This window comes from Anser anser (genome assembly GCF_964211835.1).
Source record: "Anser anser genome assembly, chromosome: 2".
Lineage (NCBI taxonomy): Eukaryota > Metazoa > Chordata > Aves > Anseriformes > Anatidae > Anser > Anser anser.
In genome coordinates this window covers 111,266,283-111,290,710 of record NC_139721.1, presented here as the reverse complement: position 1 = coordinate 111,290,710, position 24,428 = coordinate 111,266,283, and the positions used below count along the sequence as shown (strand labels likewise).

Here is a 24,428-nt window from a genome sequence, read left to right as displayed (position 1 = left end):
CTCTTGCACACATTTCCTTCCACCTTTATTCACTTCTTGATGAATAAAGAGCTTCCTTTCCTTAATACTAGCACTGGAAAAATGGCACACAGGAGCAGTGTAGCTAAGGAAGGCAAAGCAATTTGAAGGGAAAACAAAGGTGTAAATTTGCCCAAATAAAAACTAAAGGAAGAAGTGCAAAGAAGAACCAAAAGCAGTGATAAAAACTGAAAGATCAAGTAAATATGAGAGTTAAAAAGAAACAGAAAATTTTAGTGAAAGTAACAGAAATATGCAAAAGTATGTTAAAGAGAAGGGAGCCTAAGAAAATCAAATAAAAAAATAAAGGAAGAAGAGGCAAATCAGGAGCTGTTACAAAACTTTTAATACAAGATTAAATTAAGTTTTTATTTAGATTGATGTTCTTCTAACCCCGCAGCTACTGGATAGAAATGACCTTCTAAATGAGTTATTTTGGATCTCTGGGCAGGACTAACAAAAATAGCACCTGAGATGCAAGGATGCACCACAAATTGCCTAAAACACTGTACTTAGCTTAGACCCCAAGCCCTGGTATACCTTTGTGGAATCGGCCCCCTTGTGCCCATCTTTTCTGCCAGCCTTGAAGCACAAATAAGCTGTCCGACAGCAGACATGACTGACTGCAAAGGAATCCTCGAGCTCCCCAGAACAATCACATGCTGCCAGACAAGTGCAGAAACAACAACCACACTAACCTACTTTAGGGCTTTGCTGTGTGAATGTTCCCCCCAAACCCATCCAAGCTAGCCAACAGCACATCAGCTACGTAGTGGTGACACTGCTGAGCGTCATTCATGGGATTTCCTGCCTCTCGTAAACGCAGGGAACAGACTAAAAGGAAAAACAAACCCAACTGGAAGACATATGCTCTGCTCCTGGCCACCAATTAATATATTTTTTTCCTCCCCTAGATCAGGAGAAGTGGGAATGTTGTGCAAGTCAAACTCCTCCTTCAACTGGTGTAGGCAGGAACTGGGTAGCTTTACAAGTCAGAGAATAATTCAGACTAATGATGTCAGGATTGCTGATATTTTCCCCCATCTGCATGTCCCAGCACCATAGGAAAAAGAATGTTCTTGGCAAAATGACTGGTCCCATCAGATTGCTGATAGCAGGTGGTATGTTTGGCCCTGTCTCCACAATTCAGAGCTCTTTCATAAAAGGATTACCTTCCACACTATGTGGACTTGAAAAGGCTTCAGAGAAAGCTGCAGATATTATTAAGCATGTGGCACACATGATATTAGACTGAAGTATGTGTATTTACTAAGCGTTGCACTTGAAATTAGCATCCAAGAACAATTCTGTTTCAGAAAACTCCAGGATATGAGCACTATGCAGGTGATGATGGGCTCTTCAAAATTCATTTAATTTCAAAAACAAGATATTAAATAGAGTAAGACAGTTCACAAACTTGTGAAAAAGCTGTGAAGGTAGCCCACATTATTGGAATCCACAGATAATTTTCTCTCCATGAAATAGAAAAGAACTATTCTTTCTTGGCATTTCAACAATGTATCATTATATCAGCAATATTTGTAAGCACTAAAACAGTAGAGTGTAACGAGTGAAACTGCAAAGGAGGTCACTGTTAACAAGGAATTAATACTTGTCTAAAACTTTCACAGAATGAAATTAAGAAGATATAATCTTGTATGTATAATTATTCAAGAAAAGCATTTTCATCATGTCCACTGTACTTTCCGTTCTCACAGCAAAAGAGCTTGAAATACACTATTAAGGCACTATATTTTTCAGGATTCAATAGCTTCACTCTATTCTGACATCATGTGATATTTTTGTCTTTCTAAAAAAGTGGCTAAATGTTAAATCTGCTGTAAACTCAAAACACTGGCTCCAGGCTTCAATAGCTCAGAGACAATGCCAAGAATCACCTGTAGGAAGAGTTCCCCTGACCTTCTGTCCTCACCCCTCTGAAGAAATGCATTTGGTTAGGATCAAGGATGCTGTTCAAAACCTCAGGAGATTGTGGACAGAAGCTCAAAAAGAAAAAAAGAATCAGATGAAACAGGCTGTGTTCTAAGGAAAGACAATATTGAAGGGCAGATTGTCAGAGCCACTTGAAGCAGTACAAGTAACTTACCTAATGTTTTTGGGGTGTGCAGGTTGAACAGAACAAAATAAGCCTTAGAGTGAAATGCTGAGATGAACCTATCACTGTATGCAAGAGCAAGCTTTTAGTTTCATCTCTACTCTTCTGCTATCTATTTATATCCTTCTTATGGCTAATTAAATTGCACTGTTTTGAACATGCTATGCCTTACATTTACCAGCCAAAGGATTCTCTAATGGAGCTATACAGAGCTAACCACAGGCTGAGCTGAGTCAGCTAACAGAGCTGAATCTATCCAATGTAAATAGCATAGAAAAATAGGGATGTTGTAAGAAGATCATTCATTAGAAGTGCAGAAAAGAGCACGTATGGGTCTGGAAGAAAAGGTGTCTTTTCCATGCATATCACAGACTCATTTAACAACAAACAATCAAAGTTTTGCTATTAGGGTTTTCAGTTTGTTCCCTGCCATTGCTTGTTTTTCTGCCCCACTATTCGTCTCCCATTCAGTTACTGTGAAAAATTCACAAAACAAAGTCATACTCATAACAAGGATAGTCAGTTGCTCTAGTTTTCTATACCAAGTAATTGAAAATAATTACAAAATCCACCTAAAATTCTGGATCCTCTCACATAGCTAATAGTTACTGTATGCCCAAAAGCATTTGAGCAGGCACAGCAAAAAGGGCAATAAACTTTAGTTTAAGAATAAAAACCAATTGCTGGGAATGGAAACCTCTTGCCCCTGCAAATAAAATTTTACATTGAGCTCCACAATTATTGATGTTTTACAAAAGCAATTCAAGTGTGTTTGCAGAAGTTTCTCCATAATTTCTGTATATTCCACACTGTGCTCTACTGTTTCTTTAAATTATGCTCTGCAAAACTAAACTCTCTAAATTGATACTGGTGCAAATAATCATATTATTCCAAACTCGCCTCCTGAAAGACAGAACCTATGTTTCACTCAATATGCCATACTTCTCCTAAGCTGTCAGAAACATGAAATCAAAATTCAAGCCAGTGCTCCTGTTGAAGTGTTCAGGTGAATGAAAAGACCTTAATTTAAAAATTGTATGGCAAGATGCATTCGAGTCAGGTCCTTCCTAAGTCAATGTTCATTGTCAAAGTAGTTCTCAAATTAACAGAAGACAAAAATGTTACTGCTTTAGGTAATGACATTCTACCTGCACATAAAGCTGATTTCTTAGATAACAACAAAAAAAAATCTCTGATTATTTTTCTTTATACAGGAAAAGCCCCAAAATTACTAATTCATGGACAACAAGAAGGGGAGGATGACATTACGTTATTATGCTGTTAACCTCCACTATTAATACATACAAATTGGTGATTCTGAATCTTTTAACCAGTCTTTTCAACAATGTATCTTCAAGCTATGATTCTGTGTATTGCCTACTGAAAACCTGATTTAAATCCCCACCCACCTTTTTTTTTTTTAGTCTGTCAAACATAGACAACCCCCCCGCAAAATTTCTGCAGCTAGTACCATGACTTTTCAATAATCTCAGTTTAAACGGCAATTCTACTATCTAGAGTGTTAGAGACGTAACAGCGTGTACCGGGTGCAGATGCCTGCACATTGGCAGGGGGGCCATCTTCTCTGTGAGAAGAGACCACAGGGTGACCCTGGTTGGCCACAGGCAGCTCCTCTCAGCCCCAGCAGACCCACCTCAGGGCACTGCTGAGCCTGTCAGCCAAGACTGAGGCACCTCTGGGAAAACATTGTTCAGAACGGGCAAAAGCCACCGCGTAGCAGCTGAGACTGAGGAATGAGGGAAAAAGTGAGAGAAACAGGCCTGCAGACACCACGGCTGGTGAGGAAGGAGGTGCTCCAGGCAGCCCGTGGAGAGGACCATGGTGAAGCAGGCTGTCCCCATGCAGCCTGTGGAGGACACTGGGGCCTTGAAGAAAGCTGCAGCCCATGGAGCAGAGCCCATGCAGGAGCAGGTTTGCTGGCAAGAGCTCTTGGTCCACAGGGGACCCACGCTGGAGCAGTCTGTTCCCAAAGGCCTGTCCCCCGGGAAGGAGACCCACGCAGGAGCACTTCTTGAAGAAAAGCAGCCCGTGGGAGGGCCACCACTAGGGAGGAGTGTGAGGAGCCAGTGGCAGAGAGGAGCTGTTCTGGTTACAGACCGACTGCAGCCCCCATTCCCCTTCCTTTGCGCCACCGTGAGGGAGGAAGGAAAGGATCTGGGAACGAAGGAGTGCAGTTGAGCCTGGGTGGGGGTCTGTCAGCCTGCCAAGGTCAGGCCACCACACAGTGAAATAAATGAAACAACCCCTCCAAAGCCACCACCCCTTTCTATGTCCTTTCAAAGGATACAGAACCAGAAACTGGGGCTCAGTGAGGCCACTACCCTCCCTCTGACCCCTCTCAAGCTGCAACTAGGCACAAACAGCCAGTTTCCTGACTGGGAGCCAAATTATACTTTTCCTCAGAAAGGAACTCCTGATGCCTACAGTTTTTATTCCTCTTTTGGCTCATCACCAGCTTCTTAAGTCAAGGCCACCCTTCCTACAATCACTGAAATTCAATAGACAGTATTTTATCTCCTGTTATTTTATCTGTTATCAGCAGATTATATTGGAAACAAACAGGACATACAAATACTATTTAATATGCTAGCATTCATATACATACCTACCTACATGTACCCAAACATACATATACATACAATCTCTCTAAATTATGCAATCTGGTATAAATTCTGTACTCTGTATAAAACAGGTACTATTCATCTGCTCGTTTTCATAGACTGACACAACTATCAGCAATCCATAATTAACAATTCAACGGTTAGTAAATGCTGGTTAATGTTTAAACTGGGAATGGATGGGCAACTTCACCAGACAGGTCAACGTGACTGAAATCAAGAAAGGTTATGTGAAGTATAAAAGGCTCAACCCTGAAGTAATTTCCTTTGGCTGTTTTTAACAATCAAGTCTAATGACCCATTGTAAAACTATGTTTTGTGAAAACATTTGACAGACACAATACAGACTAAACTCAATTCAACCTGTGCCCCTCATCTCCCTAAGGCCTAACCTAAAAGCAAATTGTATACAAATGCTCCACTTCCATGTTCCCCACCCCCAAAAAGCTTCAACATGAGACAGCTAGCGTGTCTAGAAGGGGAGGTGGAAAAAGCCCCAAATCCACATAGACCTGAATTCAAAACCAAGCAGAATTTCCACATTAAGCCATTAAAATCTGCCCTTTAAATTACAGACTAAATATATTTTCTTGACCATTTTTACGCAAACCATTTCTATCCCAGCTTGTGCATACACACACACTGTGCTATTTTTAAAAACAGCTTTTAGAATGGTTTAAAAATGCTGACTTGAGCAATCACCAGTGACATCCTGTGGTTCCCATCAGGAAAAAAAAAGCTTCATCTTACCGGAACAGGCTATAGAGACTGATTAACCGAAACAGCTTTGAAATTTTGTACAGAAATCTTACTTAGTGAAGGAGCATATGTCAAGTATAACCAAGTTTTCTCCTAGTTCAAACAATTCAATTGCTAACTTACTATGTCATTACCAGGAAACTAAGCACATGAGTGGAAATAGGGTGCCCCAATGATGTAAAAATAGCTGTGAATTCAGTTGTAAGATTTGGGTAATGTGCAGAAGGAGAAAGTTTCGCTAAACTGTTCAAGCAGAGACTTGCATGATGAAACTGTTCTGTAAGTCTGTAAGACTGAAACACTCCGGCTACATTTTTGTGGCTGTCACTTTAAGGAATGTAATTCTAAGGCTGAGATCAAATTCATTTGTCCAGCTCCTTGAAATCCATGATTTTCCTTAGATGGAACTATAGAGGTTTCAGATTTTAGCAATATAAGCTATAGAAAGAGTACTTGAAGATGCCTCTAGCTAAAACACATCTTGGGACACAGTTTAAACGAGACATGACCTGCATACAAATATTGCACACTTTTAAAGATCCCTTTTGGAAATTACAGTTTCAGAATTTACCTGATAATCACAGGGAATCTGAAAGTTCCATGAGACTTGTGATAAAGCTCAGGGTGATCTCAAAATGAGGCATCATGAGGTCTCTTAAAAATTCTGTCCCTTATCACACTAGCAGCCAAAAGAAACATGAGCATCCTTCTTTTCCATTTTCTGATGAAGAAGGATAAAAAGGTAAAGTCACATAAAAAGTGTTTATGAGTAAGCGGAGAGTTGGGAACTGCAATTACGCTGTTTTCAGAAAGCTGAAGTAAACACCACCATAAACATCTACTTCTTGAAACCATCAATTGAATCAGTACAATGACACTGCTCTGAATAGGGTATCCTAAACTTGACGATAAGATTGAGAAATAAAACTAGAAAAAAACACAGTCATATTTCATAGAAAGAGCTTTGAATAATTCCAAAAGAGTAGTTTTTGAGGAGGAGTACAGTAAGCTTTCAAACAAATCTAACAGGGTAGACATTTTCTTGGTAAATGAGAGAGAAAACCATTAGGGAAAAAAAAGGGGGGGGGGGGTATTATTTTTTTTTTTAAACAGTGTTTCCCTTTTGGTAAATTGTGCACAGCAAAATTCAAGTATCGACCAAAAAATATTTGGTAGTCCTTAAGAAATGGGAACCTAAGGAAAACCAGTCTCTGAACTTAAAACTGGCAACTATGGTAATAACCATGTAATGTCGACAGAATACCCTGACAACTCAGGCAGACTGATCTACAGACACAGCTTCCCTGCAGGGTACAGATGCTATGCAGTTTAAACTTCGTTTAAATATTTAGTCAGAACATTTTTTTAAACTTTCAGTATAGACATAGCCACACTACAAGAGTAAACCACCCATATAACCTATTGATTTTAAAAGACAGGTGAAGGACATTGCATTGTATAACAATGACAAAAACCCAACAAAAAACTGAACGTAAACTGGCTCTCAAGTCAAAATTTGTATTTAATCCCCTGTCCCACACCATCTTTGCCTCCTCAAGATATTTGGGGCTTCAGAAATTGTTACTAATGTCACAGACTTAAGAAGACAGTGCGAACACATTTAATTTTGTTTTAAATACAAGAATTTAAGCTTCTACCATGGATCTGTCTTACAGCTAAAGCATTCTTAACCAATGGTCCTGTTACCTAAAGTATTTTTTCTTTACTTAGATAATGGAAGTTCACAGTTAGAATCACTTACAAAGCACAGGAACAAAGAGTTTCATATTATTCTCTATTCGTGGAAGGTGATTACCAAATCCATACATCAACGCATTATTTTTAAACAAATTTAAATGGAAAAACAAATTATAAGTAAAAGCTTCTAATTTTAATGGTTGTCCTTTGCAAAAGCAAGGCTTTATCATACCCTATGACCCCTGTCAATTTGCCAATTCTCTTCCAAAGAGAAATTCTGGTTCTGTTCATTTTTTCCAATAGAACTTATGAAATACTGTGTTCCATTACCTTCTGAGAAATCCCTGAAGGAATTGTCACCATATACAGAATTCAACAGACCACTTATTTCTTTTTATTCAGATCACTTATAGTAAGCTAGAAAGGAAGCTAATTTTTTCCCCAAATTGATGCTTTTTAAAGCGTAAGTGTACATTGTATTTTTGTACTACATTTTCCAGAATTACATCCATATGTAAAATGCAATCTTAAAATTAATTCAATGAAAAACATGATTTTAACAATTGCTTCTAGATTGTTTGTCTTCTTTCTATGCATATAATATTCAGTTACAATAATCTGAGTAACTATGTTATCAAAAAAGCAGTAATGTTCTGAGTCAGTATAAATATTACAAAGCACAATTTTGTAAAGGGAGGGCATGCTGACCCAGGTTATCATTTTACTCCATTAAGAATAAATACACTTCAGGAAAATTAGATAGGGATCTGAAATACTGTGCTGTTGTGAAAATCATGAAGTATCCCCATCTTCAACATGTTGTGATAAACACCATGATGTTTCTGGGAAAATAGTTATGCACATTCAGTAACAAATATGAATACACTGAATATGTTTCTTCTCTGTTAGCTTAGTACAACAGGTTGTACCAAAAGAGTAGAAACCATAAAATAAGGACAACTGCAGTAAGTTTGGTTTAGGAGTACATAAGAGTACAGGTTTCATTTCTGAAAGTACTCAAAGCAATACACGCCTTAAGGCCTTCAAACTGCAAAGTCTAAAAGCTTTACAACACTACATGGTTTCTTAACAGAACTTTTTTCCCCTCTTCTTTTAAGCTTTATTGCGCCATTTCTATATTTTCATGTTGTATTTCAAAACGATCAAACTCCAGCATTAAAAGTACAGGCAACATCTTGTGGACCAGACACTTGTTTATATTGAAAGTACAGCCAATTGAGCTAAAGCTTGTAATTTAAAGCTTCACGGAACAGTAATTTTTATGGCCTGATAAGTAATGGAGACAAACTTAGGTAACCCAGAAAGATCCAGACAAATATATTTATTTAATAGCAAATGTTTACTAGTGAGACTGGAGAAACAATACTGTCTTTGCCCCCCTTCACTGCAAAGTACTGCGTGTACACACACATGAACGCAGCCAGAGAGAACAAGGAACACAATTACAAAAGAACATTAAACCAGTAGATAATTTATCTGTCCTGCTGAGAAAAGCTCAGGGAAGTGAGCCAAAATAGCTGAAAAGAAGAAAACATGAGAGTATTAAACATAAGAAGGTGGAGATAGAGCAATGAAGTAAGATAGAGCAGAAACTTTAAACAGCACTCTACATCTACCTATATTGATGCAACTTAAATGGGTTCTTGAAGTCTCCTCAGGATCATTTACCTATGAATCCAACAGGCCACGGAGCTCCTGCCAGAAAAGATCTCTGAAATTACTACTTACACTAAACACACATGGCAAAGTATAGCACTGCCCAAACATTTAGCTAGAGGGGAAAGCAAGAATTAGGTTGGTAAAGAACATAACAGCATTTCTGCTAGCTAATGCTTACATCTCAGAAACCAGCTGCGTAACAGCATAATTTCAAGTGTATTGCTTACCTTTAATAGTTTCCTCTACAACTTCTACTACACGATCTATCTGCTGAACCTAAAAAAAATGTCAGAAGGTCAGTATTTAAGCAGTAAACGCCTGGACATACTTTATATAACTCTTCTTTCAAAAGTGTGTTCTTCTGGATCAAGGGGAAGCAAACAGCTTGAAGGTACATTTTTAGCCATTTTTTTTCTGTGCATCTTCATTCTTCCATCATAGTCCCAAAAGTAACTCTAAAAATCATCACTTGATTTAAAGCAATTTTTGTCCTCAAAAACAGCAGGTTCCCGTAAGTTCAGGAAAAGTCACCAAAGAGATAGAAGAGAGGGATCCTATGGGCTCTTGGTGTTAGAAAGACTGACAGACTTCAAGGCTTAATTGCTGTTTGTGGTCTATTTGGTCACTGAAAGGCAGTGGTCACCCAGGCAGTCAGCACCTGGGTAGCTCTACCAGCCGCTGGGGTGCTCCCTTCTTCCCAGCCTCAGGACGAAAATAGCAGATGAGAGAGAACATAACAAGAAGCTGAGGATATTGTGAGGAAGACTACAGGAGAGAAAAATTATGAAAAGTAAATATAGCAGGGGAAAGAAACTGGAACACGGGAAGAAACTAAAAATACCATGGTCAAGGTTAAGAGAACAAGACATTGTTCTGGACTTACTGCAGGGAGTGTTTGGAAATGGAAGGAAAAGCCCTAATATTTAATGATCATGACATAACACCTCTAGCAAAGATGACAAGTTTATGTTCTGGTGTTACACTTGCCTAAATTCACATAAGTTTATAAATAGTTCAGACATTTCTTTAAATATTCTTTATATAAAGTTAATGACAAATAATATACCAACCGGTATGTAGTGTAAGTAGAAAGAATCAGCATTAACACTGCAAAATTAAACACTCAAATTCTAAAAGTTGACATTCTTCCTACAGCTTTCATGCAAAGTGCATATTCTATGTAATGTTTAGTAGGAATGCACATATAAATTTATATATAATGCATAAAACCAACACTCAGAAAGCCCTACTTTGTACATTTAAATTAGTTCAGAATCTTTTCCACAATACTGATTTTTAAACACTGCTTCGGTCAGATGTACATTATAGGCACTAGATTTAGTATGATTTTTGCATTCATTTGCTTGGAGGTTTTTGTTTGTTTGTTTTGTTTGATTTGTTTTTTGTTGTTGTTGTTTGTTGTTTCAGAAACAAGCACAAAAGCACAAGACGCACAGGCATCAAGAGCTGAACCTGGTCTGCAACAAAGGAGCTTGGAACTTGGATCACTTGCATCAAAGCTACTGAATCTATGTGCCCTTAAACCACTGGGTTTGTCATTTCCTGTAAACAAATGTCTGCACAATCATCTCTATTTCATTTTTCAATTGGTCTAATAACAGCTAAAAAAAAAGATCATCTGTAGTTTGATGTCTGATCTAGAGTTCCCCGCTGAAGTCAGTGGGAATCTGTTCTTTTCCTGGCCTGGATTTTGGATCAAGTCCATGTTAAACTTTAAAAACAAACAAAAAAAAAAAAACAAAAACAAAAAAAAACTTTTGAAATAGAGCCTTTTCCAAACACAAATCTCTGCCACTTCTGATTTCTTAATAAAGCATATTAGTTACGAACTCTAGAAATTCAGTTATTCAAAGTATCACTAATATTGACGTTTTATTAGTCTTATAAAAGACACATATTTAAGTCCTTTTCTGGATTCCAAGCATCTATATTATGGACATATTTATAGCAATCTACTCATAAATAAAGCACACATAAGCACTTAACGTGGAATACATGCATATTTTCATGCTTGTAAACATATTCATTTCATATAGAGATAAGTTTAAAAAAATATGACCTAAGACACTTACACATGGATTTTCTATTTAGATTTTAAAAAGCAACTTCATATGTGTATGAATTTAAAATTATAAGCACAGACACAGAACAGTCTCTGCCAAATACATTGCCCAAAATATTATTGCTACATATCTCAATACAAAACTGTTTAAGTTCATAATAATTAAAAAAAAAAAAACAAAAAACAATGGTTCACAACCTGAACCACCTCTATAATTACTTTCTGTATATCTGGGGAATTTTTGCATAGCCCTGAGCCCCCTGTTAAATAAAAACAGGGGGGAAAAAGGTGTATTTTCATTTTATCGGATAAATTAAATTCTGGATATGTCTGTCAAGAAGAAGGTTCATGAAAGTAATTAAAATTATTCATCTTGGAAGTAATGAGAACTGCAACCAGGAATGGATGTGTACTCGGCTTTATATGTTAGTTCCCACACTAAGCATTTTTCATTTGCAATTATTGGAAATTGTTTGGCTAAAGCCCCAAGCCCTGAAAAAGAAAATACTGAATGCTTCCAATCTTCATTTCAAATATCTCAGTAAAACTGAGCTGAATCTGGTGTAAGAGAAGATAAGTGTTTTGGGGATTTGTATTTGAAAAAAAAAAAAGAAGAAAAAGAAGAAAAAAAAAAAATCACAAACTCATGGCAATGAAGTTGCCTTGGTTGTATGGAGGCCTGCAGGATTCCTTTCAGCATATCTCACTGACCTTTTGGACAATTCTGTTCAAGAGTGGTATCAAGAGCATCCATAAACCTTCTTGACCCAATGATGCCTCCAACAGGCATTGAGAAGCCCCTGAAGCAAGAAGACTTGAAGTTCCTATTGGTACATGAAGGGCAAAAACACCACTCCTCAACATTTCTTTGCAGCGAGCCTGAAAAATCAGAACCTTCAGGACTGACAACAGGTACACTGCTGCTGGATATAGCACTATACTTAGCTCCACAGATTGTGTGATCTTGTTTCTAGTGTAAACGTCCACACAGTGGACTTTTTATCCATTACAGACGGTTCTCCATTAGGATTTGGGTGGAACAAAAACTAAGGATAGACTGGAGCAGACAGCTGAGCAGGAATACAAGGGAAAAAAAGAAGGCTGATGCACAAATCTGGGCTGAGATGGATATAGAACAGGAGCAGAGGCAGGGCCCAAGGGATGAAGGGGTAGCTAAAGCAGAAAACCAGTTGTAGAGAAAGCAAAGAAAAAGACAGTTACATCAACGCATGAAGACCAAGTTGAAATGAAAACCAGGAAAAATCTTTGAGCTTTCCTGGTGTGATCAAAGCTAGGCATTTAGTACAGCTCAGAAATGACATGCATCCAGCACTCAGATAGATGAGGAAGACATCAGATATCCATGCTGAGGCTGAAGCTACACTACAGATCACACCTGAACACACAAGTACACGTCAGTCACTTTTCAAACCACTCCCTCCCAGGACAGCCTGGCACTCCCTGGGAGACAAGCCCTGAGCTCTCTGACAGAGCCCTAGTAATTAGCTAGAAGACTATACAAATGCACACATGGTCCATTTGTCATCAGAGAAAGTCCCTCAGTTCCCTTTGTACTGTCATTATCACATTCAACAGATGACTGCTGGATGTAAACAGCCCAAAGACATGCTTGCAATGTCTGCAATCTCGCACTAGGTGATTTGTGACTACAGACAGACATGCATGTTTGAGGATGGTCACGCAAATGCTTCCAAGTGCTCAGCCATGATCTGAGTTGTCTCAGAAGCAGTATTAAAATCCTGAAACTGTTTTGCAAGGCAAACTGGAAAAAATATAACCTCTAAGAGAGCCCCAATAATCTCCGAGTACACTTAAGGGGTAGTTAAAAGTGAGAGGTTGCACATTTACCCGGAAATTTTCTACCAGGCAGAACTCAGTAATCTCAGAACAAAGAACACCATCTAGAAAAATGCACCCATAAATCTCAGAACAAATAATGCTATCTAGAAAAGTGCACCCATGTACCTAACACGCAAGTAAAAGAAACTCTTTCCAACTTTCTCTTCAGGCCAAGACCAAGGAAAGCACCGAGACCCTGCAAAGACCCTGCACTGCCATGAATGAAGATGAAACAGTAGGACGTCATCCAAAATTTAGTGAAATAAAGACTTAGTTTTTTAAGTTTAATGTGCCGATTCAATTAAGGACGGAAGTATTTTGTGGATCAAGAGATTTGAACCAAACTCCCTTTGAAGTGATAGGACCAGCACAAAACAGGAGAGATGGTCTTCAGATGTCCCTTATCAACCGAAGCTAGATAATAAGGGCTAAACTTCAGAAACGCAAAGATAGCCGATGTATTAAGGGTCTTTTCTGAGTGCCTCAGGGTGCTTTCTCAGTGGATGTAGCTACAGTATGAAAACAGAGGCTGACTGTGAAAACAAGCAATTCACGAATGTCGAGTATTTTCTGAAGGACTGTCTTTTAATGGAGTCTGTGACAAGGGCATCTAAGGCACCACAGAAACACTGTTTGGTTCAAGCTGCAGCGCCAAAGAAGCTGAGGAACGATCTGGCCAAACGATGTATTGCAGAAGAGGTGGGAATGCTTAGGGCCTCCTGGCAGGCTACATAATGAAAGAAAAAGTATTCATTTTCTCTCCTTTTAATATAGCCCAGAGATAATTTTAGACAGAGTCAGCTACAGGAGGCATGTTTACACCAGAGGCACATTGCCCCTTGCCGACTGTTGCGGTGCTTGTGATTTCTGGATAACTCATGCCACTGCCCGTTACATGGCGACTGTTCTGGTCCCATTTGAAGAGGATTAAATCCTATAGGATGAGCATTTAAATTCCTTCAGAGAATATCAACGAGCCAGAGACAAAGCGTGAGACCTCTGACACTTTTGGCTGAGAAGCTGGTGGTTTCCCCCTCCGATGAGCCCCAGCTCTCACAGTGACTGCCAAAGTTACCACCATTTAAAAATGGCGGGGAGGCTCCCTTTAAAAACAACCTTCTCAAGGATCTTCCTCTGAAGTAAATGCAGGTTCTCCCCTGAATCTCCCCGGTTCCTTTCAGGACAATTTTCCTTCTATCACAGGAGGTCTGAAGGCAGAACTCTGGCATCGACAGGGCAGTGACAACCACCTTGAGAAAATACTCCTGGAGTTTCTCCTGACTGTCCTTCCTCTGCCACAGCTGGTGTTTCCCAGAGAGAGAAATTTATCTGAGGTAACAAGCAATGAGAAAGTACATCAAATATCAGAAAGAGACTATCAAAAAAAAAAAAGTTCCTGAAGCCAGTAAAGGAGGGACAAAAGACCAGAAATGCTGTAGACTAAAAATTTTTGTTGAATGAAAAACTAAATTTTTGTTGAATGAAAAAAAAAGAAAGCCATCTCAGCAAACCAAAAAAATAAACCTCAAAATTGTTAAAGCTGAGGACAGGGCACCAGGGACATGGGGAGGGGGCAGTATCTTGCCTGCACAGCATGAGACTACTGCTGATGCAGCCGCCATCTGGTCTCAGCTGCTCATGCACGCCCCAAGACAGAACATATACAATGGCCTGAAGTAAAACAAGCTTTTTTCTTCAGCTAAGTAAAACCCTACTCATCTTTGATTTTCACTCCCGTATATGAGAAACAAATCAGTTACTAAATAGATATAATAATCTTAGGTTAATATAGGTTGGTCTTCGTTTAAAATAATCTTAAACCCATATAATCTTAAAATAATCTTAAAACCATATTCTTAAGCTTCATATTCCTTCAGATTTTTACTCCAGTTCCAACAACTCTGTTTCGCCTCACCTTCTTTAGGCAGCTCAGTCAGATGTTGCAGGCTAAAAGCCTGCTCAGCCTACGCCCTCTCTAAAGTCGGTAAAAGGGAAATACCCAGCTTCAAAAGTAACTTCAGATCTTCTAAAATCTAAATTATCTTAGAGATAATTATCTTCACTGACCATAAAGGCAGCTGAGCAAAACAGACTCTCAAATTACAGGACCTCAGTTAGGCAGCATAAATCCAGGCCTTAATACGTAACTTCAAAAGGCATGTGACTGGACACTTTGACTTCAGAGGGATAACATCTGTGTTTAAAACCTTCGCTGAATCAGAAAAACTCTGGCCACACTCATGGGCAAAATTGTGATTTAAGAAGGTATCCTGAGAACAGACTCTAGACCGACTTTAAAGGGAAGCAGACTACCTCGGAAAAGCATGTCAACAACTGATGATCATTGCTAAACCCTGACACAGCTTAGGTGTCATTTTCATCTAAACTAATTCTTATGCCTTTTAATTCATAGAGCAGTACGTAACTGCTGTGGAAAGGAAAAGTACCTATTTCCACGTCAATTTTCAGTTTAAAATCGTGTGCTTCAACGCAATCCCTTCCTGACTCTTGAGGCTCATACCTGAATATCAGCATGGTGAGCCAAAGCCAACCAGCTGAGTGCTTCTGACTGAGCTTGATCTTTGGCCACAAGTTAGAGCAGAACAGCGCGCACCTGTTCCTTGGGCTTGCAGCACACTTTCCAAGAAGTTCTCCTAATGCAAATCATTCAAAATAAAATTCCATCTAATTTACCTTTCATGAAGCACACACTGGATCTTTGAATTTATACATATTTACATATTTATAATAGGCCTGCAGCTAAAGGGCAGCAAACAGAGAGGCTTGCAATCTTTAATGCGGTCAGGTCTTACAAACTCTGCAAGGAATGGAGAGGCATTGTGGCTGCTTGGGAGATATCACAAACTGAACCGTACATCAGAAATATAGTACAATTATATATATGGTCCTCATTTAGGACGCCAAAGCAGTAGTGCTATACAGACATTTGGCATCTTACTGAGATTATGCTGATCTTTTTTCACAATGGCACTTAAAACTGCTCACTGAAGGTTTTTTGTTTGGTTGGTTTGGTTTGGTTTTGGTTTTGGTTTTTACAAACAGAGAACTAAGGCACATTAAATTTAAAAGTGTACACCAATTATAGATGCACAGCTTAAGAAGTCAAGTGCCTTTTTAAAAAATGTATTTCTCAATTTTTACACCAAACTATTTCATAACAGTGCCACTGCTGTATGTGCTGCTATTAGAATTGCCCAGCATTTGAGTTTTAAACTCTAGTTTTAAAATTACCTAACGCTTGTCTTATAGAGTAGAACAACAACAGAAAAAGGTAATTAGGAGGCCACAGGAATTAAGAGAATCCCTACACAGAGATTTGATGGCTTCTGTGCTTTAGGTTCAACTCTGGCCAAAAAGCCTGTAGTAAATCTACTGTGCACAGGACCTGCACATTCTGCCTGAAAAGTGTAGCAGCAGAGATGGGATTACCGTGTTGGTGACATTGATTTTATCTTGCAGAGATAAGAGAACGGGCTGAAATTCTTCTTCCCCTGGCAAATGGGTGTACAGAAGCAGAAGAAAGACAGTTTGTCTGTGATGCTAGGTCTTACATTGGGAAAGATAGGGAAGGAAGCAGAATTTGGTATTGACATTCTTATTCAGCAATCAAGGAGATTCATACATCTGCAGAGCTATGGTGCGCCTTTAATGGGATACATATGTGCATTAGACTCCATGCTTGCAGTATGCATGCTGATACAGTACACTCATATCCAGTAGGTCTGACGGTTTCAAAGTACAGGTGGCACAGTGATTTTGAAGCATCTCAGATATGCAGTGGCCCTTAGCAAACTAATCAGAGCTCCAGCATGGTAGCATTATTTCAACATCAAACACCTTAACTCTAGAAAATTGTCAAAGAAACAAAACATCTTGTTCCATTCCAATAGTTTAAATTATCACTGGAAACAAGGGTTTCGCATGCCTTCTGCACTGCATTCAACTCCGGAAATCAGGAAACACTACCGCTACTTAGATCCATCATAAATACCAGAACATAGCCTACCTGCTAAACTTTTCAGTCTCCTCTGTCCCTCCCTTCCCTTCCTCTATAATCCCCACAAAATAGTCAGTATAGACTATCACATATCCTTTTTTCAGGAACTTACAATGAAAAGTGAGGGACAGCTTTATCTATGAAAGTTACTGTTTCTCTTTGCGATACTATGTGTGCACTTGAGTTTGAAGTGGGTACAGTACTCAAAACATAAACGAGTAGTTTCTGGAAACCACCAGGGTGTAAATGCTTGTGAACCTATTATTATGTCTTTTGTGTACACTGCACATTCGGTGTGTTAATTACTACCTAGAGCTTCCTCCTTCCTGAAAACAGCTCCTTTATCTTAGTCACATTATGTTATGGCTTACCTTATATACAGCCTATGATAATGCCACAATCCACATTATTTTTAAAAAGTGATAATGGTTTCAAAGAAACACAAAAGTACAGGAACATCAGAAATTATAACACAGATACAAAGTTGCCCTTCCTTCCCTTCTGCCCAACTTGAACAATAAATAAAAAATAGTAGAAGTTGTGTACTGTATTTCTAAGGCACAGCTCAAAAGAAGGCTTCAGTTACCAGAATTTCACTCGTAATTACATCACAACTCCTTCATCATACCAAGATGAGCAAAAAAGACCTCTGACACACATTGCCTTTCAAAGCCACCCCGAAGGAGTTACAATTGCCAGTAAATAACCACTTCCTCAGACAACACAAAAAAATAAAAAAATAGCAGAGCTTACATAAGCAACAATTAATCAACTGTATCTCTCAGCCAAGATGAAGACGAGACCAACCTGGTGGCAAAGACTGCCACAACTACGCTCGTAAGCTTACAATTTTAAACTCAGATAAGTGTCCAGCTGCCAACAGAACATCGTCTATTTTTCAATTCTGCCAAAACTGCCTTTCAAGAAATATTTTGCAGTAGTAACATAATTCTTATCCTTTAAATATAGCTATCCCACACACTCTTTGTAAAATAAGAAGAAAGCCTTAAATATACAAACTGAAAACAAAGACAATATCTGTTGTTGGCTCTGCTTCTGTTAATAGCTATGCCTAAATTTTAAGACCTTTGAGCTTAGGCATCTAAGTAAATTTTATCACATCAGTGACAGTTAGAAGACAGTGTCCTTATTGCATAGATCACATTTCAGTATTTTCAAGTCTAACTCAGTATTTTGGAAAGCTACAGTAACAGCTTAATACAACTCCTAACAGAAGTCTGTCTGTAATAAATACTAATTTGCAAATATTTTCATTAACCACTGGCTCTAGGCATCAAGATTAAAATGAAGAGGCTAATTTTCAGAAATCGCATACTACTTCAAAAGGAAAGTGAAAAAATAAAGGAAAAAATATAAAATAAAATCAAACTTTGGGTCCCCTAAACTTCCCAACTCATCAGAACTGAAATATCAGATAACAGCCTTGGCCAAAGGATTGTGACACATTAATTTTATAGCCATGTAATATACTTTTTATCTGTCTTCATAAATGTAGATATCTTGATATTCATTATATGAACAATCACAGGTCATACAAATCGATGAAATCCATTCACCTTTTTTTCCCTATCCTGCTGCACAGAGTAATTTACACTTAATTAGTTGGAGTCATAGAGATGACAGAGCACCACGGTTCCCTTGCATGTAATTTTGTAAAGTAAGACTGCACAGTGCAATGGAAAATTTGTTTATTCATTTGAACTGTAACTATCAGTGCATTGTCATCTATACAGATAAGTGTGGCGTTTTACAGCCCCTGAGTATCATTTCTGAGCAATGAGTTAATTTACAGGCATTAGCATGTCACTGAGAATGCATCTGGAAAAAAAAAAAAGGAAGATAAAACATTTTGAGTGACAGTAGTAATTAAAAAAGTCAATCAAACAGCACAAAGTCTATCTTTACAAAGAATTCCAATAAATCATTTAATGAATTCATCTTTTTCCTAATCGCAAACTACAATTTTACTTCTAAATTACTTTGAACAATTGCATCTTATATGCTCTTCTAATGAAAGCAAAATCTTTGGAATATCTTGTTGTTCTTCCTTTATCTTAGTTTCAATCTGAATTCATCAAACTGAAGTGGAAACACATTGACCCCTCTACATTTTTAATGCAGGAAAGATGCTGTGCAGTCATCTGCTCTGACTTAACATAACAAAGGACAACTTCACTCTGTAATTCACACACTGAATCCAATGACGGTGTTTCAATTCATACATGCCGTTTCATCCAGTTTTAATCTAAAGCCTTAAACAATGACAAATCTTTTCTAGCTTCTGCTCTGACTCCCAAATTTTCAGGAGGATTTTACAAAGGTGAATCAATTAGACAGTATTGCTTCATCCCAAAGGATACTGAAAGCACTTCACTAGCTGAATTATGGCAAAAACTCTCAGGTAAAGCTTTTCAAGGTAAAGCTTGGTAACTGTTTAACAATTCAGTCACTGGTGGATTTAACTCTTCAGACTGCCTCAGGTTTAACCAAAACGATCATTGCCTTTTGTCTTAATAGTACAGGGGGGAAAAAACAATACCTAACATCAAACCCTCAGCTGTGTCTGTGTAACATTTTTGCTCTAGTCTTCTATACATCTTTCACTGATTTTAATAAAGGGTGTATTTGTTCATCTTACTGCAAATAAACTGTCGTATTTTAAACAATATGGTAATGGCTATCTTCATCCCATTAAGGCTACAAATGGCACTTAAAATAATTTCTGCCAACAGTATCCATGTATCCTTGTCCCCTCGTCCCACAACCAAAGCAGATCACTGTGGAAGCAAGAAAGCTTAAGTACTGTATAATGCAAGCAGACTAACAAAAGTACCAAGTTTCTCCACTGCTTTTTCCAGGAGGAAGTCAATTATGCCTACATAATGACATTGGCTTATTGAAAACTTTGGTTTCTAATTGATAAAGATACATACCCCTATAATACTTAAGCCTTTCAGGTAGTCCTGACGAGGTTGGGCTTGAGGAACACAGCCTGCTAAAACCACTTTCTTGTTCCCTTCTTGGGCTTTCCTAAAGAAGACAGACAGACAGCGTTAGTATTTTCTAATTTGATCATTTTCAATTTTAAAGTAGTCATACTATGCATGCAACACGAGAGCAACCACAATGAAAACATTCCCAAGTCAGAATCAACTTGTACATGTTTGGACCTCAGAAACAAAACCAACCAATACAACAGAAGAACCCTGTACCAGAGTTCAGGCTACAGCACATGTGGCTCAGTTTGTGAAGCATCTACAGAGAGCATTACCATTGTACATCTTGGATGTAAATACAACTTTGAAAGCCCTAATCAAATGTAGTTAATCTTTATTGTCCACAATGACAGCAATTCACAAAGAATCTCATCAAGAAAGATGGGACAGAGAAATTAAGTGTGAGTCAAGAAAGGTTATACAGAATGCAAGGGACATCCTATGCAGATAGGACCCACTAGTTCAGAATGTAAGCAGCTATTTAATACCAGTCAGAAATGACCAATTACATCACTTTTCTAAATTTCTATTGGGAAAAAAATAAAAATAAAAAATCAGACTGAGCATTTTCAAGCTTTAATTGCTTGTCTTTGGCAGATAAATGTTTGTGTGAATACTGACTTACATAATTCCTCAACTTTGGTACTACCTTAGCACCAAGTGGGAAACCAAAACATTACGTTCCAATGGATAACACCATTAATTTCTTCAGTAATATTTTGACTCACTTTAAATTCAATACTGTGTATTAAGCCATCACTGAATCGTGGAACTATAGGAAGCCCTGAACACAAAACAGTGGGATAAAACCTTCGTATGTTCATTAAACTTTGCAAATCATTCATTAACATATGAACCCTTTTAACAATTACTGCATCTTTGCCAACAAGCTGGCGAGAATTATATGGAGGGTTTTAAATTAGGTTCAATGTGAGTAGGGGATGGAGATCTGAGCAGCAGCAAGACCCAGGCATTGTTGATGCATTAGAAACCAGACAAACACCTGAGAAATACCACATAGGAATTAGAGCTTCTTCCCTCAAAAAGGTGGCAGGATCAACATCCTGGCTGAAGCACTTCTATACCAATGCACACAGCATGGGCAACAAACAGTGGGAGCTGGAAGCCGTCATGTACCTAGAAAACTCTAATATAATTGCTATTCCAAAAACATGGTGGGATGACTTACACAACTGGAGTGCTGTGATGGATGGCTAAAAGGGACTGGGTATATAGCTATATATATATGGCTACATATATATATATATATGGATATATATGGCTATAATGGCTGCGGAGGGACTCTTTGTCAGGGAGTGGAGTGATAGGACAAGGGAAAATGGCTTTAAACTAAAAGAGTTCAGATTTAGATTAGATATAAGGAAGAAATTCTTTACTCAGAGGGTGGTGAGGCACTGGAGCAGGTTGCCCAGAGCAGCTGTGGATGCCCCATCCCTGGCAGTGCTCAAGGCCAGGCTGGATGGGGCTTTGGGCAACCTGGTCTAGTGGGAGGTGTCCCTGCACATGGCAGGGGGGTTGGCACTGGGTAGTCTTTAAGGTCTATGATTCCATCATAATCTGCAAAACAGTAGAGAAGAGAAGCACTGAATAATTTTAGCAGACTTGCTAGGTATTTCATACGAGTTGCTCTAAGAACTGTCATTCACAGTTGCATGTTATATCACAACCTCCTGCCAGACTTCTGTCAAACTGTAACCTTCTAAATGCACATTTTTCTCCAGCAATATATAAATTAATGAAGTGTTTACTGTTATGTTGAAATAGACTAAGTCATATCATAACATTTTTGGTAGAAAATCTCTTATCCAAAATACTCAATTGTTTGTATGACTACGCTCTTTGGCTTGCTTGAGCTACCTCCCAAACTGAATGCACTAGAGAAAGTAATGTTTGACAAGCACAAGGATGCTAAACTACCTGGAAATCTAGATACAAAACTCCAGATACAAATTTAATGAAGAAAAACTTACAAAACCAGACTGATACTACAACCAGTTCTGCTACTGAGTCACAATTTTCACTTTGTAATTATAATGTGGACAAATGTATTTGCAAATTATACCTCAAATGAAAATATAATCTCATAAGAACACAGGAATTGTAAAATTACAGAACACGGTCTATCTTGCCAAATATCTTGTGTAGGCAGCTGCATTAGAAATGAGGTATTTTGAAGGAACAAATTAAATATCCTATATACAGACAAGTGTGAATTAACATAAAAATGTATTACACCTATTATTTCATGTCTAATATAAATGTAGTAAATATAACCATAAAGTTTTCCATTTTCTTTTAGTGGAAATTTCAGGAAATCTTCAGATGTTCATCATACAGAGCCTCATTGGTCCTCTACGTGCATGCTACAATATTCAATATAAATGTAAATCCTTTCATCTATCCACAGAAATTTTATCAAGGAAGAAAGAACTATGATGAAATGCTAATTTAGTACATTTCTTAGGCTGGGAACCTAGCAACTTGTCTCTAAAATTGGCAATCCTTTTCTTTCAGTGGTAAATATTTAAGGTTTCTGCAAAACTTCTATAGAGGTCACCTACTTCTACTTATCCAAGTTTAAAAAAAAGAAAAAAAGAAAAAAGAAATATATATCTATTTCATGCGTTACCTAAAAATGTCACATACCACTATGTGACACTCCACTAGCTCAAAGGATAAAAATCACTACTTACGTGGTCTAACAGACTCAACCTAACGCCTCAAGGCAAGACAATAAGACCTGTCTCCAGCAAACAAAGCACCCATCCCTAGGCAACTGTGCATCTGGTATAATCTGCTGCTAGCAACAGCCTTCTCCATCTACTTGAAAACCTGCAAGCACTACAGAGGAAAAAGCTTTTATTCAGGTCTTTTTATCTGAAGAGAAAAATAAACAAAGTTTCCCTTGACACATTAAATGGCATTTTAATGTTATTTCATAGCTTTAACGTTTTGCCATATCTTCTGGGACTACAACTGGAGCTAGGGGGAAGAAAGTTAAACTGAATATTCCTCCTAATAAGCACTGCCTTCATTTAAATGTTTTTTAAAGTTGTGCAGGTCTCTAAAGAATAAAGAATTTTGTACAATGAAATTTTTTGCTTTAAAATGCAATTAAACAGAAATGTTGGAACTAAATTTTCAATCATAGTCGATTTTCATTGCATTCATGTTACACTGTACAGTCCATGAAATCCAGCATAAAGGAAAAACTGTAGTAAGGAAATTATGAAAATTTTTGCCTCATTTATCAAGAAAGCACTTCGGAAAATATGCACTCCAGCACTATATTGTTAACTCCTTTTAATATTGTTTAATGAGCCCTGCTCATACTAACAAAAGCCTACAAAAATTATTCTTTAGAAGTCTAGTTAGCACGGCAACTATATTAGAAAAGCCTTTATCCTTCAGAAAACATGAATAGTAATGAGAATAATACTTCATGGAATCTAGTAGTGGCATGAACAAATACATCTTCCCTTTCAGACATCTTTTGTATTTTTCAATTACATGATCCTTACCTTGAACTTTCAATTTATTCGTATCAGGACACATTTTCTAGAAATGCACTCTTTTCTAAAAATTGCAAGATATATAATCTGAAGAGAAATTTAATTACAGCAATTCTGTTTCAAAGAAAAAAAATATTCTAGCTACTTCTAAGTAATGGAAACGTGTGTGGAACGAGAACAAGTGAGAAAAAACGGGTACAAAAAAGATCACTATGTAGCAGAGGACTTTTAAAAGATTAGTAGTGAGTTCACAGATTGTCCTCTGTATCCTCTGCAGATATAGCCATTGCAACTGTACTTGTACTATCACATTTAATGAAATGTTTTCAGTGTTTTCTGCCTTTTTTTTTCTTTTTTTTTTTGTAATACAAGCTCCAAGATGTAACTAGGATGTGAATACATTTCTTCCCTGTTTATGTGGATGTCAATTTGCATTGTCAGGAACCTGCCTAACTGGAATATTCTGCTCACAGTTTTATGCAACTGAAGGAACAAGGGTTCCTTTTCCATCACTTTTTTTTGAGCTCCAAGAAAATTTGTTCGATATGATGTGGATAAAGAAATGACTCCCACCCTTCAGAAAGGGTTACGTCACCCACAACAGCTTGCTTCATCAGCACTGTGTGTATGGCAACACTGCTGGATACCACGGTAGCTGCTGCTGTAAGCTGTATGACTTTTTTCTAACTTATACAGCTATTCAGGTAGAATCACCACAGGAAAAATAGTTAGGACCCTTTCCTCGATGATCAAATTTAGGGAAAGCAATTTTAAAAATAAATAATAAAAACAAAAACAAAAAACCACAAAAATGTGACATCAGAAGTAATTGCTACCTTGCTCTTTGTGAGACAAGAGAAGCCAAATCCTTACAGCCTACCTGCTCTCTTTCCCTTCCATAGGAATGTCAAACCAGGATTGTGCTGTCTTAATGTGCTTCTGCAGCACTGAAGTAACAGCACTTACCAAGCACTACAGAGAATCACAGAATCATTTAGGTTGGAAAA

At 37.9% G+C, this 24,428-nt stretch overlaps 1 protein-coding gene across 2 annotated transcripts in view; it reads right to left on the bottom strand.

The window, feature by feature from the left end:
- Positions 1–24,428, bottom strand: part of CDKAL1 (CDKAL1 threonylcarbamoyladenosine tRNA methylthiotransferase) — a 436,369-nt gene that overhangs the window by 281,123 nt on the left and 130,818 nt on the right. For both annotated transcript variants that reach the window (XM_083825860.1, XM_083825861.1), the window contains 2 exons: positions 19,826–19,922; positions 9,138–9,186 (listed from right to left, as the gene is read on the bottom strand). In XM_083825860.1, the coding sequence (XP_083681986.1) occupies positions 9,138–9,186; positions 19,826–19,922 (146 nt within the window). The remainder of the gene's footprint in view (positions 1–9,137; positions 9,187–19,825; positions 19,923–24,428) is intronic.